We start from the raw sequence: 15,632 nt of genomic DNA, 5'->3' as shown, positions 1-15,632 counted from the left end.
CAAACTCCAACACACACACACACACACACACACACACACACACACACACACACACACACACACACACACACACACACACACACACACACACACACACACACACACACACACACACACACACACACACACACACACACACACACACACACATACTTTGAAGTCCGGAAGATCAGGTTGGACCACTGAAAAGGAGGCGGGCAGGACGTTACGATGAAATGTGTGCTTAACCCTTGGAGGCAAGGTAAAATGCACAGTCGTAAGCCTTAGAGGCAAGGAAGTCATTTTAAGCTGTTTTGTCAAGGACAGACTGGTCTATACTGATGGGCTGGTTTGATTTACTGTTGTTGATGTAGTCATTAATATGAGCAGTGTGTTGTGAACTGCATGGTGTACTCTACAGCACAGCTGGGTTGGTGCTGCTTGGCCTCCCTGCTTTGGCACAGCAGGATCCCCACTTTCCCACACTTTCACTATGCAGTGTCAGGCACTGATCAAGACAGATGAACTCATGTTCAGCAGCACATTTTAGTATTCGCCTTCCTGGCTGGGCTGGGCTTGGCCGGCTGTCCTCTGCTCTGCCTGCTCTGCTATGGATGGTTAATAATTTGTCAGGTCCTGTGGGGTACGAGGCCAACATGTCGACAACAGGCCCACTGTTCCTCTGGCCAACGATGGAGATTAGAGAGAGGCTGATCCAGCCATTCTGCGGCCAGGGGGGAAGGTGGGGATGAGTGAAGGGGGTGGGCACTAAGCCTGTTTCTCTCTCAGCACAGAGGACTGAATGGAGCGGTCAGAGAGTTTTGCAACAGTCTCAGCCTTCGCAAAGCAGTAGTTCCATAGTTTCTGTAGGCCAGCTATGTAAACACTGCTTTGAACACACACACACACACACACACACACACACACACACACACACACACACACACACACACACACACACACACACACACACACACACACACACACACACACACACACACACACACACACACACACACACACACACACACACACACACACACACACACACTACTAGCACAATAATCTTAACTGGTGTCCGCATAAAAAAATACAAATAATCCTCTTAAAAATCGCCATTTTAAGCTAGAGATTTTTTTGTTGTTGCATGGGCTGCATCTCAATCCACCACATCCTCCGATGTCGGCCTTCCACATCAGCGGGGGAAAGTGGCAGAGCTACAGAGATGTTTGTCTGATCTGGAGATATCCCGAGAATCGGTCTCCTCGTGAAAACATGTGTAGCGTCTGAACAGTTTGTGCTTCACACTTTTATGACCCCACCATCGTAAGGTGATTCTCTCATGAACAAGTACATGTCGGTTGTTTCACCCACAAGCCTCACAAGACTCGTCTGAAGGTAGCCTGGTACCAGTTTAAAAAGTATATATGGAAGTACAGAAAAGTGACAAAAAAGGGTGTAGATATTTTATACGTGTATCTCTCAGATACAGGACAGACACTTTGATTTCTTTTTGGATGATCGGTTCGGACATGTATGAATATGTTATTCAATGATCTTTTATGGGCTAATAGCAGTATGGCCAAATTCAATATTTAATCAAATCATGTGTTTTTTTATACACTTACAGGAGTCCTAAAAATGGTAATAAAATAGCTAAATGATCCTAATTACCTTCTTAAAACAATTACATATGTTAGCTTATTAGAAACCCAGCCCTGGGCCCTTAGACCTTATTCATGTAAGTGAAAACACACAAAATCAATTACTGATTAGAGTGTACCCACTCCTCTATGTTTATGTTCAATGCAAATCTCATCTCTGCTGCATCTGTAAAACATGTCTACAATTAACCAATAGCTACAAATCTATTATGCAGGTCGTAACGTTGACCAATGGAAAACAACAGACTAATCAAAACATGTTGTTTTTGTTTGCAGGACCATTATGTTTGTTCAGAACAACCAGTCTTGTACAGTGAGGAAAGACAACCATTGGTTCCCAGTAGGCAGGTACACTCACCTCTGTTATCAACTGTCCAAACAGCCTGCATGTGTACACACTACCCACACAGACTGAAACCCTGGAATCCCCACAACCTCCACCTCCACCACACGAACTCAGATTCTCTCCCCACATCAGGGCTCTGACCACCACGAATAAGATAAATATCCTACCTTTGTGAAAAAGAATGTCCACATCAAAAGTTGTTCCAGGAAATTCTCCCCATGTAGAGTTCTTAAGTGTTTCTTGTGGTGTGTCAGTGTGTTATAAACCCACACCTGACACCTAGTGGTGAAAGGGTATGCTGTGTTCAAATATATAGATCTGTCTTTCTTCTGACGGGGGGTGCGTGCTTCCTTTCAAAAACAAGAGGTTTTTCTGAGTCTACTGCCCGCACAACATCTTTCTGCATCACAGGAAGAATGTGCACAGATGCACACACATAAAACTCACCTCAAATATATTGTATAGCATTTTCACTATAGTTCACTTTTATATCACAAACTGATGTTAAAAAGGAAATAGTAGTATGCTGTAAAAAATGTAAACTTGGGTGGAAAGTAGACACACTGTACTAAAGTGAAACATCAAGTGCCTCATCACAAACATTGGTGTGTGTTTATCTGCTCACATCAAGAACTCGGACAAGATAAAGGAAAGACCACAGTACCTGATTGAACAACAATGTATGTATTGTCTGTCAGACATCATCTGTCACCCAATTAAAGAGCTGTGAATAAGTACATTTAAGCATAGCCTGATTATATACAGTAAAGGGTGTAGTTATCACATTGATCAGTACAGTGAGTCAAATGTTTCAAAGAAGGGTGTTACAGGGGCAATCAGCAGTTGAAATAACAAAGTGTGTCCCTGCCACTGTTTCAGGACAAAACTGAGGGATGTGGATGGATAAATGTAACCACACGCAAATTCATAGACAGAGCTATGGATACAGGGACCGACCATCCATGATATCAACATCCTAGTTCTACCATGTGTTGAGGCTATACAGTGTTTGTTTACATCTACTTTGTTTACAAACATTGGAGTAAAACAAGCTTATAGTTTGGGTTCTGAAGGAGGACGACAGTTCAAATAAGATCACGAGGCATTTATAAGTTATATTCTTCAAGAATCAATGGGTACATACCATGAATTCATAATTCAAAAAAGTATTGTAGCAACTACAGATTGCCCCTATAAGTTTAAAAGGTGTTTATTGTTTCATGCAAAATACCTGGAGGAAGCTGGAAATGTGCTGTTCTGCCTCGATGAAAACAGACAAAATGACATGCAAAGGTGCATGCAAAACACTGGTAAAACTAGTATCTAGGGCTTAATAGAAACATGCAAAAGTCATAGAGAGAGAAAACAAATCCAACTATCACACTTCAACTTCAACTTAACTTTAAGATTATAATGGTAGAAGTAGATATAGTATGCTGATATTGACTTTGGCAAATGTTGAACAGCTTGTGCTAACAGAGTGGTATCGGCAGCAGAAAAGGACAGGAAAGAGACGAATAGGCTTCTGTTGATTTGCCACCTGACACCTGATTTTCCTAAAAATGATAGGTCTATGGATAACATTTTATACGGATAGTCCATCTGTAGATGCTCTACAGACTATCAGTAAAGTTTCAACTATCTATTTACTAACCCTTAACCTAACCCTGATCCTAAACTTAACCTTACCCTTATTCTAAACCTAACCCTAACCATAAACGTAAACTTAGCAAGCGGTTGCTTATCAACAGACAGTTTGTTGATAGTAACATATTTGTTGATAGTAAACAGATTTGTTGTTCAGTAGAGCATCTACATATGGAAAATCCAGACAACCCAAATGAAGTGTGACCAGTCTATGAAATGGAGATACCACAGGGACACATCAAACACACACAAAGCCATCGGTGAGGTTTTACTGTCTTATAAAAACAGTGCAAATCAGACATTCTTCCTGTTTCTTGTGGTGTATCATTGTGTTATAAACCCACACCTGACACCTAGTGGTGAAACGGCATGCTGTGCTGTGCTAAAATATATACAGTAGATCTGTCTTTAATCTGAAAATATGTGTGTGTGTGTGTGTGTGTGTCCTGGAACCTTATCACTGGAAAGTTTTAGGAAGGTTGTGGGTGGATTCATGGCTCAGGCTACCGAAAAAAACAAAAAATGCCATTCACAAACAAGATGTTTATCTGAGTCTACTGCCCGCGGATGGCTCACAATAATGGCTAAAACGGAGCAATTGGAATGGAATAAAATGCATGGAAACCATGTGTTTGATACCATTCCACTAATTCCGCTCCAGCCAATTCCATGAACTCGTCCTCCCAAATTAAGATGCCACCAACCTCCTGTTGTGCACAGATGCACACACAATAAAAGCCACCTTGCAGTAGTGTACACGTGCAAACAAGCAGAAATGTAAAACGCTGTGTCTCTGTGTTAGAGCACTTGATGTCATGAACTGAAGGTAAAAAGGGAGAACGTGGGTGGAAAGTAGACAACCCGACAACAACCTGACAACAAGTTTCATCACAATGTGCCGACCTGCTCACGTCAAGATCTCAGACAAGATAGAGGAAAGACTACAGTGCCTGTTTTAACTAGTGGCCAAACACAAACCTTCATACGGGCTTAATACAAATATGCAAAAATCATACAGAGAGAAAATAGAAACGCTCAGCTGTCACACTTCAACTGCAACTTCAACTCAACCTTAAAGTAAAAGGTTCACTCATTTTGAATGTTACATCATTTTGGTGCATCTCTGAGCGGTGTTCTATCGATTCCAGGGGTCATTTCATGTTTATCTGAGCTGTTTCATCATAAGCAAAACTCGTCATACCGGCTGTATTTCTGCCTGCCTGAACCGCAATAGTTCAGATACACATGAAAACATGAAATGACCCTGCAGCAGAAAAGAACAGGTTGATTTGCCACCTGACATCTGATTTTCCTAAATATTATAGATCTATGAAATGGAGATACGAGGGACTCATCAAACACACACATGGTCACCAGTGAGGTTTTACTGTCTTATAAAATTGGTGCAATCAGGTTTGTGGTTTTAAAGTGCTGATATCTTCTAACCCTCAACAATGCAGTACACTGACGAGGCCTGATCAGCCAACCACAAACAAATATCAATAAAATGCTCAGGAAGTGTGGGACAAGAACCTGTCACCTGGTGATTTTCATATGTTGGTGTCTCATTTCAAACATCTTCACATGCACCATCAATTTAAATGCAAATGCACCTCCGGAGTCATGCTGACAGCAACTGCACACCTGTGATGAGACCTGTAGTCACAGGAGACACAGGAGGTGCAGACAGACTGATAGAACAGTTCTCCCGATTGACTCGCTGGGCTGTGAAAGTACCCATACAGGTGAGCCTCTCCATCACTCTGTAACTGGTTGGCAAATTACCTTTCTCTCACAGCATCAGCTGCTGACTCTGTCTCTTCTTTCTCTCTCTCCCTTTCACCCTTTATTTCTCTATCAATGCATCTCTTTAAACTCTCATTTGTTGATGCCTTTTTTACTCTTTTTTACTCTCCCTCAGCAGCATGGCAGTGCCATTGAGACTGCTGGTTCTATGCTGGCTGTTTGGAGCAGGGTGTAGTCAGAGCTCTCCACCATGGTTCCAGAACATCACTACAACTCTGTTCAACTCCTCGGGAGACATCCTCCTCGGGGGGCTCTTCCCCATCAATGATCTCACCAGCAACTTGAGCCAGAGAGTAGAGCCGGACAGCATTAGCTGTGACAGGTACAGTAACACAATGAATGATTAATGTACTTTTGTCTGAATATGACGTTTGTTCTATGTCTAGTGCCTTTATACTGTAATCGTATTCGCAGATTCCACATGTTTCATTCTAATTATTGCTAGGTTCTAATATGTTTGAATCATCTGATCATGGAGAGCACATTAACAGCCCGTCCCTGTCCTGTGTTTGGCATGGCAGTATTAATACGTTTGGTTTGGGTATGGCCCTGGTGATGAAGTACACAGTGGATGAGATCAACGCCAACTCCACCCTACTCCCTGGCATCAGGCTGGGCTATGAGATTTTCGACACCTGCAAGCAGTCTGCCGTCATCGTGAAGCCCACCCTCTTCTTCCTCACAGAGGGCTCCAGCCGGGAGCTGGCCATCATGTGTAACTACACGGACTACGTGACCCGTGTGGTGGCTGTCATCGGCCCTTCCACCTCAGAGATGGTCTCAGTCATAGGAAAACTACTGGGATTCTTCCTCATGCCACAGGTTTGGTCACATGTTGGAAAGTTGTCTATCAATGCAAACAATAACATCCTCAAAAAACAAGGCGATAAAAAATGAAGAATACAGCTTTTCCCCTCTACAACAATCCCTTAAATGTCATTTCGATTGAACCGTGTGCTGTGGTGAAACTAAGATGAACATATGAGATAAAACTGCAATGAGTATGGACACAACAACAAGTTTCATCTGTTTCATTACCATGTGCCCCCTGTAGATCAGCTACAGTGCCACCAGTGACAAGTTCAGTGACAAGAGTCTGTACCCATCGTTCCTGCGCACCGTGCCCAGTGACAAGAGGCAGGTGGAGGCCATGGTGCGTTTGATGAACAGGTTCCAGTGGAACTGGGTGGCTGTCGTGGGCAGTGAGGATGAGTATGGACGTCAGGGCCAGCGGCAGTTTTCTACCCTGGCAGCAGAGAACTCCATCTGTGTGGCGTACGAGGGGTTAATCCCCATCTATAGAGACCCACAGCCTGTGGTCAGAGAGATGCTGGACCGCATCATAGAGAGCAAAGTGGGTGTGGTGGTGGTGTTCTCTCTCTCCCAGCCCGCCAGAGCCTTCTTTACTGAGGTCAGTAAGACAGCAAGTCACACAAGAGGTCTAGAGAATTTTTACCAAGTTGTAAAAGGTTTCTCAGAAGCTTTTCAAAAAGCTTTATGCAGCCGTTGGTTTGACTGCTTTTAAGTACAGTAATGCTATTCATTTATAGTATCTAAATTCAGATTAGAGGTATACACTAATACCAGTGGAGGCTGGTGGGAGGAGCTATAGGAGGACAGGTTCACTACAATGGCTGGAATGGAATAAATGGAACAGAGTCAAATGTGGTTTCCAGATGTTTGTTGTGTTTGATACCGTTCCATTCATTGCAATGAGCCGTCCTCCTATAGCTTCTCCCACCAGCCTCCTCTGAATAATACATTTGTCTGTAAGAACTGGGGCAACGTAAGATCCCAACATGCTGTTTGTGATCAGGTGATCAGGAGGAATCTGACAGGGGTCTGGGTGGCCAGCGATGCGTGGGCCCTGAACAGTGACTTGTCAACTCTCCCTAACATCCACACTGTGGGCACTATCATTGCCTTCACAGTCCACAGCCAGATCCTGGGCCTGCTCACACCCTACACCAGGGAACTCTTCTCCAGGATCAGAGAGGAGAGGGCCAGGCAGCCCTCACCAGGTCCAGATACAGAGCCAACCCATAGTATGAACCCATGCCCAGACTGCTGGAACCTGTCCCTAGACAACATAAGTCTAGTGACAAAGCCCATACTGCAGAGGTCAGCTTTCAGCATCTATGCTGCCATCTACAGTGTTGCACACGCACTGCACACCGTGCTCAGGTGCAATGCTAAGAGCTGCCTGAGGGACACTAAAAGCAAACTCTACCCCTGGCAGGTACATTCTCTCTCAGTTTTTTTCTCTCCAAACATTGATTAAGTGAAGCTGTGAAAGGTACTTTATACATGCAATTAACAAAGATAAATAACACATTGATTGACACCCGCAGCTGTTGGAGGTGCTCAAGGAGGTTAACTTCAGTCTAAATGGAAGTCATTTTGAGTTTGACAGTAATGGAAACCCAAACATTGGCTACAACGTACTACAGTGGATCTGGGAAAACAACAGTCTGAGTTTCAAAGATGTCGGCACCTTCTATGAGAACCTGTCAATCAATAACACCCTCATCCAATGGCATACAGTATGCCCTAAGGTAATTTCCGCCCACATCTCCTCATCAAACGTTATGTTACACTTTATCAGCTTTTCACATTTTCCCCTCTGGGACTAAACATTTCAATGTGCCAGCTACGCTCTGCAAAGTGGTTCTCTCTGACACCACCTCTGCTGCAGGCCCCTGAGTCTACCTGTTCTTCTGAGTGTGGCCCTGGACAGGTGCGCAGAGTGAAAGGCTTCCATTCCTGCTGCTTTGACTGTATTGACTGTTTACCGGGCACCTTCCAGAATGGCAGAAGTGGGTGACTTCCATCAATCTATGCATTAAAACTCGATAACTCTTGAGATTATGTCGTGTAGATTTATTTGATATTTTTCTCTAGCGACATGGACATCAGCTTTACAATTTTCTCACATGCTGACAAACATTGCATAAAAAAATGCTACATAAAAATAATGCATCTACAAAACTGAAAGGTGTGAGTGGTGGCGTTATAAAACTGGCCTTAAGACTTTCTACTTTTATCAGGTTCTATAATTCTAACTACATGTCTCTGCTCCCTCTCTGACTCCAGTGGACATCCAGTGTACCCAGTGTCTAGAGGGCCAGTGGTCCCTGGTACGTAGCACCAACTGCACCGAGCCTACCTTTGACTTCCTAACCTGGGGCCAGCCTGAGTCCTTGGGGCTGCTGCTGGCCATGCTGGTGCTGCTGGCCTGTCAGGGGGCTGTGGGGGTCCTGTTCCTGCAGCACCGGGGTTCTCCGGTAGTGAGGGCCTCTGGGGGGCTCCTGGGTGGTGTGTCCCTACTCAGCATGATGGGGGGCTGTGCCTGCCTGCTGCTGTTCCTGGTCCGGCCAGGGGACATGGTGTGTCGTCTGCAGCTTCCCCTCAGCTCCATCTTCCACACGGTCACCTTGTCTACCATCTTAGCCTTCTCACTGCAGGTAAAGCATAGACCTGTAGAACACCAGACAAACATGAATCATTGAGATATTATACATCTACACTATATGACCAAAAGTATGTGGACATCTGCACCGTCGAACATCTCCTTCCAAAATCATGGGCATTAATACGGAATTGGTCCCCCCTTTGCTTCTATAACAGCCTCCACTCTTCTGGTAAGGCTTTCTACTAGATGTTGGAACATTGCTGCGGGGACTTGCTTCCATTCAGCCAAAGAGCATTAATGAGGTTGGGCACTGACATTGGGCGATTAGGCCTGGCTCGCTGTCGGGGTTCCAATTCATCCCAAAGGTGTTTGATGGGGTTGAGGTCAGGGCTTTGTGCAGGACAGTCAATTTCTCCCACACCGATCTCAACAAACCATTTCTGTATGGACCTTGCTTCGTGCACGGGGGCCCGTCCAGCTACTCATTGGACCCTGTAATCACTTGGCTACGCATGCCTCTCCCTAATGTCAATATGCCTGGTCCATTGCTGTTCTGGTTAGTAATTATTGTCTTATTTCACTGTAGAGCCTCCAGCTCTGCATAATATGCCTCAGCTAACCCTCTTGTCCTACCTCCCACACATGCGGTGACCTCACCTGGTTTAATTGATGTCTCTAGAGACAATACCTCTCTCATCATCACTCAATGCCTAGGTTTACCTCCACTGTATTCACATCCTACCATACCTTTGTCTGTATATTATGCACTATTCTACCGTGCCCAGAAACCTGCTCCTTTATACTCTCTGTTCCGAACGTACTAGACGACCAGTTCTTATAGCCCTTAGCCGTACCCTTATCATACTCCTCCTCTGCTCCTCTGGTGATGTAGAGGTTAATCCAGGCCCTGCAGTGCCTAGCTCCACTCCCATTCCCCAGGCGCACTCATTTGTTGACTTCTGTAACCGTAAAAGCCTTGGTTTCATGCATGTTAACATTAGAAGCATCCTCCATAAGTTTGTTTTATTCACTGCTTTAGCGCACTCTGCCAACCCAGATTTCCAAGCCGTGTCTGAATCCTGGTTTAGGAAGGCCACAAAAAAATGAAATTTCCATCCCTAACTATAACATTTTCCGACAAGATAGAACTGCCAAAGGGGGCGGAGTTGCAATCTACCTCAGATATAGCCTACAGAGTTTGTCATACTATCCAGGTCTGTGCCCAAACAATTTGAGTTTCTACTTTAAAAATCCACCTTTCCAGAAACAAATCTCTCACAGTTGCTGCTTGCTATCGACCACCTTCTGCCCCCAGCTGTCCCTGGACAGCATATGTTAGATGGGGGGCAATCAATTATCTTCAGAGCTTGTGCTGTTAGGTGACCTAAACTGGGACATGTATAACACCCCGGCCATCCTACAATCTAAGCTTGATGCCCTCAATCTCACACAAATGATCAATGAACCTACCAGGTACAACCCCAAATCTGTAAACACTGGCACCCTCATAGATATCATCCTAACCAACCTGCCCTCCAAATACACCTCTGCTGTCTTCAACCAGGATCTCAGCGATCACTGCCTCATTGCTTGCGTTCGTAATGGGTTTGCGGTCAAACGACCACCCCTCATCACTGTCAAACGCTCCCTAAAACACTTCAGCAAGCAGGCCTTTCTAATCGACCTGGCCCGGGTATCCTGGAAGGATATTGACCTAATTTCTTTAGTAGAAGATGCCTGGTTACTCTTTAAAAGTGCTTTCCTCACAATCTTAAATATGCATGCCCAATTCAAAAAATTTAGATCCAGGAACAGATATAGCCCGTGAACCACTCCAGACCTGACTGCCCTTGACCAGCACAAAAACATCCTGTGGTGTACGGCATTAGCATTGAATAGCCCCAAGGGTACTGAAAAGTCAGAAACCAATATACTCAGTCAGTTAGGAAGGCTAAGGCTAGCATTTTCAAACAGAAATTTGTATCCTGTAGCACCGACTCCAAAATGTTTTTGGGCACTGTAAAGTCCATGGAGAATAAGAGCACTTCCTCCTAGCTGCCCACTGCACTGAGGCTAGGAAACACTGTCACCACCGATAAATCTACGATAATCTATAATTTCAATAAGCATTTTTCTACGTCTGGCCATGCTTTCCACCTGGATACCCGTTCCCCGACCAACATCTCAGCACCCCCTGCAGCAACTTGCCCAATTTCCCCCTCCGCTTCTCCTTCACCCAAATACAGTCATCCCCCTCTTCAAAGGGGGAGACACTCTACACCCAAACTGCTACAGACCTATATCTATCCTACCCTGCCTCTCTAAGGTCTTCAAAAGCCAAGTTAACGAACAGATCACAGACCATTTCGAATCCCACCATACCTTCTACGCAATGCAATCTGGTTTCCGAACTGGTCATGGGTGCACCTTAGCCAAGCTCAAGGTCCTAAACAATATTATAACCGCCAGCGATAAGAGACAATACTGTGCAGCTGTATTCATCAACCTGGCCAAGGCTTTCGACTCTGTTAATCATCATATTCTTATCGGCAGACTCATCAGCTTTGGTTTCTCAAATGACTGCCTCGTATGGTTCACCAATTACTTCGCAGACAGAGTTCAGTGTGTCAAATCGGAGGGCATGTTGTCCCGACCTGGCATTCTCTATGGGGATGCCACAGGGTTCAATTCTTGAGCCAACTCTTTTCTCTGTATAGATCAATGATGTCGCTCTTGCTGCTGGTGTCTCTGATCCACCCCTACGCAGACAACACCATTTAGTATACTTCTGGACCTTCTTTGGACACTGTTAACTAACCTCCAGACGAGCTTCAATGCCATACAACTTCTTCTGTGGACTCCAACTGCTCTTAAATGCAAGTAAAACGAATACATGTTCATCAACCAATCGCTGCCCGCACCAGCCCGTCTGTCTAGCATCACTACTCTGGACGGTTCTGACTTAGAATATGTGGACAACTACATATACTTAGGTGTCTGGTTAGACTGTAAACTCTCCTTCCAGACTCACATTAAGCATCTCCAATCCAAAATTAAATCTAGAATCGGCTTTCTATTTCGCAAAAAATTATCCTTCACTCATGCTGCCAAACATACCTTCGTCAAACTGACTATCCTGCCGATCCTTGACTTCGGCAATGTCATTTACAAAATACCCTCCAACACTCTACTCAGCAAATTGGATGCAGTCTATCACAGTGCAATCCGTTTTGCCACCAAAGCCCCATATACTACCCACCACTGCGACCTGTATGCTCTCGTTAGCTGGCCCTCGCTTCATATTTGTTGCCAAATCCACTGGCTCCAGGTCATCTATAAGTCTTTGCCAGGTACAGCCCCGCCTTATCTCAGCTCACTGGTCACCATAGCAGCACCCACCCATAGCACGTGCTCCAGCAGGTATATTTCACTGGTCACCCCTAAAGCAAATTCCTCCTTTGGCCGCTTTTCCTTCGAGTTCTCTGCTGCCAATGACTGGAACAAATTGCAAAAATCATTGAAGCTGGAAGCTCATATCTCCCTCACTAACTTTTGTCGTGGAAATTTCCTGTATTACCAAATCATGAGAGAGCAAACCACACACAAGTCAGAGTTATCATAAAGTCCATCTTTAATTATATGAGCTTCACCATAGCCCTGTGACTCTCAGATCAATTAAGTGTCCATAAATTAATTATTTGAGAGTGCTTACAAAACAGTCCTTAGTATAATTTATAGCCAAGACACACCCATCAAAACTCACACGACAAATAACAGATCTTAGGAACATTACACAAATAACCTTTTACCAGAAAATAGGAGTATCCTATAGCCAGACAGCATTAGTTATAAATTATCATTCAGTTTGCTGAACTTTTCCCACATAAGCATACTTATGAAAATTGATAAAACATCTTATTTATCAATGTTACCTAAATAATTCTGATTCTGCCACAACACTTTAAGCACCAGCTGTCAGAGCAGCTCACAGATCACTGCACCTGTAAGTAGCCCATCCATCTACCTCATCCCCATACTGTTCTTTTGTTTTCTCTCCTTTGCACCCCAGTATCTCGATTTGCACATTCATCTTCTGCACATCTATCACTCCAGTGTTTAATTGGTTCATTTAAATTATTTCGCCACTATGGCCTATTTATTGCCTTACCTCCCTTATCTTACCTCATTTGCACACACTGTACATATACTTTTTTTCTATTGTGTTATTGACTGTATGTTTGTTTATTCCATGTGTAACTCTGTGTTGTTGTTTGTGTAGCACTAATTTGCTTTATCTTGGCCAGGTCGCAGTTGTAAATTAAAACTTGTTCTCAACTAGCCTACCTGGTTAAATAAAAATTGTATGCTGTAGCATTAAGATGTCCCTTCACCAGAACTAAGGGGCCTAGACCAAACCATGAAAAACAGCCCGGGATCATTATTCTTCCTCCACCAAACTGTACAGTTGGCACTATGCATTCAGGCAGGTAGCGTTCTCCTGGCATCCGCGAAACCCAGATCCGTCTGTCAGACTGCCAGATGGTGAAGTGTGATTCATCACTCCAGACAATGTGTTTCCACTGCTCCAGAGTCCAATGGTTGAGAGGTTTACACCACTCCACCCGACGTTTGGCAATGTGCATGGTGATTTTAGGCTTGTGTGCGGCTGTTTGGCCATGGAAACATTTAATGAAACTCCCGACTAACAGTTCTTGTGCTGATGTTGCTTCCAGAGGCAGTTTGGAACTCCAGAGGCAGTTCCAGAGGCAGTTTGGTAATGAGTCCAGAGGCAGTCCAGAGGCAGTTTGGTAATGAGTCCAGAGGCAGTCCAGAGGCAGTTTGGTAATGAGTCCAGAGGCAGTCCAGAGGCAGTTTGGTAATGAGTCCAGAGGCAGTCCAGAGGTAATTCCAGAGGCAGTTTGGTAGTGAGTCCAGAAGCAATTCCAGAGACAGTTTGGTAGTGTGTTTTGCAACCGAGAACAGACTATTTTTACGTGCTTCAGCACTCGGCGGGCCTGCTCGATGAACTTGTGTGGCCTACAACTTCATGGCTGTGCCTTTGTTGCTCCTAGAAGTTTCCACTTCACAATAACAGCACTTACAGTTGACCGGGGCAGCTCTAGTATGGCAGACATTTGAGGAACTGACTTGTTGGAAAGGTGGCATCCTATAACGGTGCCACGTTGAAAGTCACTGAGCTATGCAGTAAGATCATTCTACTGCCAATGTTTGTCTATGGAGGTTGCATGGCTGTGTGCTTGATTTTATACACCTGTCAGCAATGGGTGTGACTGAAATAGCCAAATCCACTAAAACATACTTTTCAATATACAGTAAAGTGTAAACAGGTTTTTATTTGATGTAAAAGAAAGCCAACAGTCCAGGAGACATTTGAATGAATATGAGTGAGGAAGACCCAGAGTATCTTGAATCAAAGATTAGCTAATTGTCCATCCTCCTCCCTCTTTTGACAGATTGTGTATGTGACCGAGTTCCCTGAGAAGGCTCCGTCTCATCTGGATACACTGAGAGGCTCTGGAGGCTGGCTGCTGGTACTGGCCTGCTGTGGTGTGCAGGCAGGGATCTGTGGCTATTATGTCCAGGAAGGGCCCTCTTTATCCCAGTACCTGGCCAAGATAAAGGTGACCTTTGTGAGAAAGTTCCTACGATGCCCTGTGGAGCCCATCTTATGTCTTGGCCTGATGCAGGGCTTCAATGGCCTCCTCGCCCTCATATCCTTCATGTGCACCTTCATGGCTGTGAAGCCCATTCGACAATACAACCTGGCCAGAGATATCACCTTCTCCACCCTGACCTACTGTGTGGTTTGGGTGGTCTTCATCCCCATCTACACTGGTCTGAATGACAAGGAACGCTCCATTGTCCATGTATCTGTCAGTTTGCTCAGTAACATGGGGCTGATGGCAGCCTACTATCTGCCAAAATGTCACCTGCTGCTGAAGAAACCTGAGCTCAACACAGCAGAGCATTTCCGTACCTTCCTCGAGGGAGCTCCAGGAACTCAAGAGGAACAGGACCAGGGACCTGCAGGGGAGGAACAAGTATCAGGGAAGGGACAGGTATCAGGGGAGGCACAGGGACAGTGAAATGTATTATGTTTAATGTTTAAATAATATATACAATTTAATTTAGCATGTTATACATTTCATGTGCATGTATACTAGTTTGATTGAATGATTTTGGTTATTTATCTTTGCAGAAATTGTGAGTAAATGCACTGTAAACGAGCAGGGCCATGCACAGACCTTTCAGGGGGTGCTCAAAATGAAAAATAAATAACATACCAAATATCTCTAACAATTTTTTTTTCTTGCATAGGCCTATTTATTTCTGCAACAACACACTCATCATCACAAACTGTAAGGAAGCTAGTAACAGTGCCTCCTAAAGATATGATTGACATCGGGAAAAGAGGATGGGTGTAACGGCGTTCTTCGTTTGAAAGAGAGTCGGACCGAAATGCAGCGTGGTGGTTACTCATGTCTTTAATAAATGAATCGCGATACATGAAATAACTTATACAAAACAACAAACGGAACGTGAGATCTAATTACAGCCTATCTGGTGAACACTACACAGAGACAGGAACAATCACCCACGAAATACAAAGCGAAACTCAGGCTACCTAAATACGGTTCCCAATCAGAGACAACGAGAATCACCTTCAAACAACACACGTTACACTGCTTGTATTTTCCCTATAAACAATGGCTTTACTTACTTTTGATATCACCCTGATAAAATTAAGAAACATTTG

General features: G+C 44.4%; 1 protein-coding gene across 2 annotated transcripts; it reads left to right on the top strand.

The window, feature by feature from the left end:
* The first annotated feature begins 1,841 nt into the window (after window positions 1-1,841).
* LOC124002542 (taste receptor type 1 member 3-like) lies at window positions 1,842-15,157 on the top strand. Of its 2 annotated transcripts, none has more exons than XM_046310010.1 (9): window positions 1,842-1,991; window positions 5,558-5,764; window positions 5,964-6,264; window positions 6,497-6,853; window positions 7,259-7,681; window positions 7,794-7,997; window positions 8,138-8,258; window positions 8,536-8,906; window positions 14,329-15,157. In XM_046310010.1, exons 1-9 carry the CDS (start codon window positions 1,927-1,929, stop codon window positions 14,959-14,961), a joined length of 2,682 nt encoding a protein of 893 aa, XP_046165966.1. In that variant the 5' UTR covers window positions 1,842-1,926; the 3' UTR covers window positions 14,962-15,157. The 2 variants fall into 2 exon arrangements, with proteins under 2 accessions (XP_046165966.1, XP_046165967.1); XM_046310011.1 differs by lacking the exon at window positions 1,842-1,991 and adding an exon at window positions 4,161-5,381.
* Window positions 15,158-15,632: the final 475 nt, after the last annotated feature.

Source organism: Oncorhynchus gorbuscha, linkage group LG18, assembly GCF_021184085.1.
Source record: "Oncorhynchus gorbuscha isolate QuinsamMale2020 ecotype Even-year linkage group LG18, OgorEven_v1.0, whole genome shotgun sequence".
Taxonomy (NCBI): Eukaryota; Metazoa; Chordata; class Actinopteri; order Salmoniformes; family Salmonidae; genus Oncorhynchus; species Oncorhynchus gorbuscha.
Note: the sequence above shows the minus strand (reverse complement) of the source record. Positions and strands in the feature narration are given on the sequence as shown.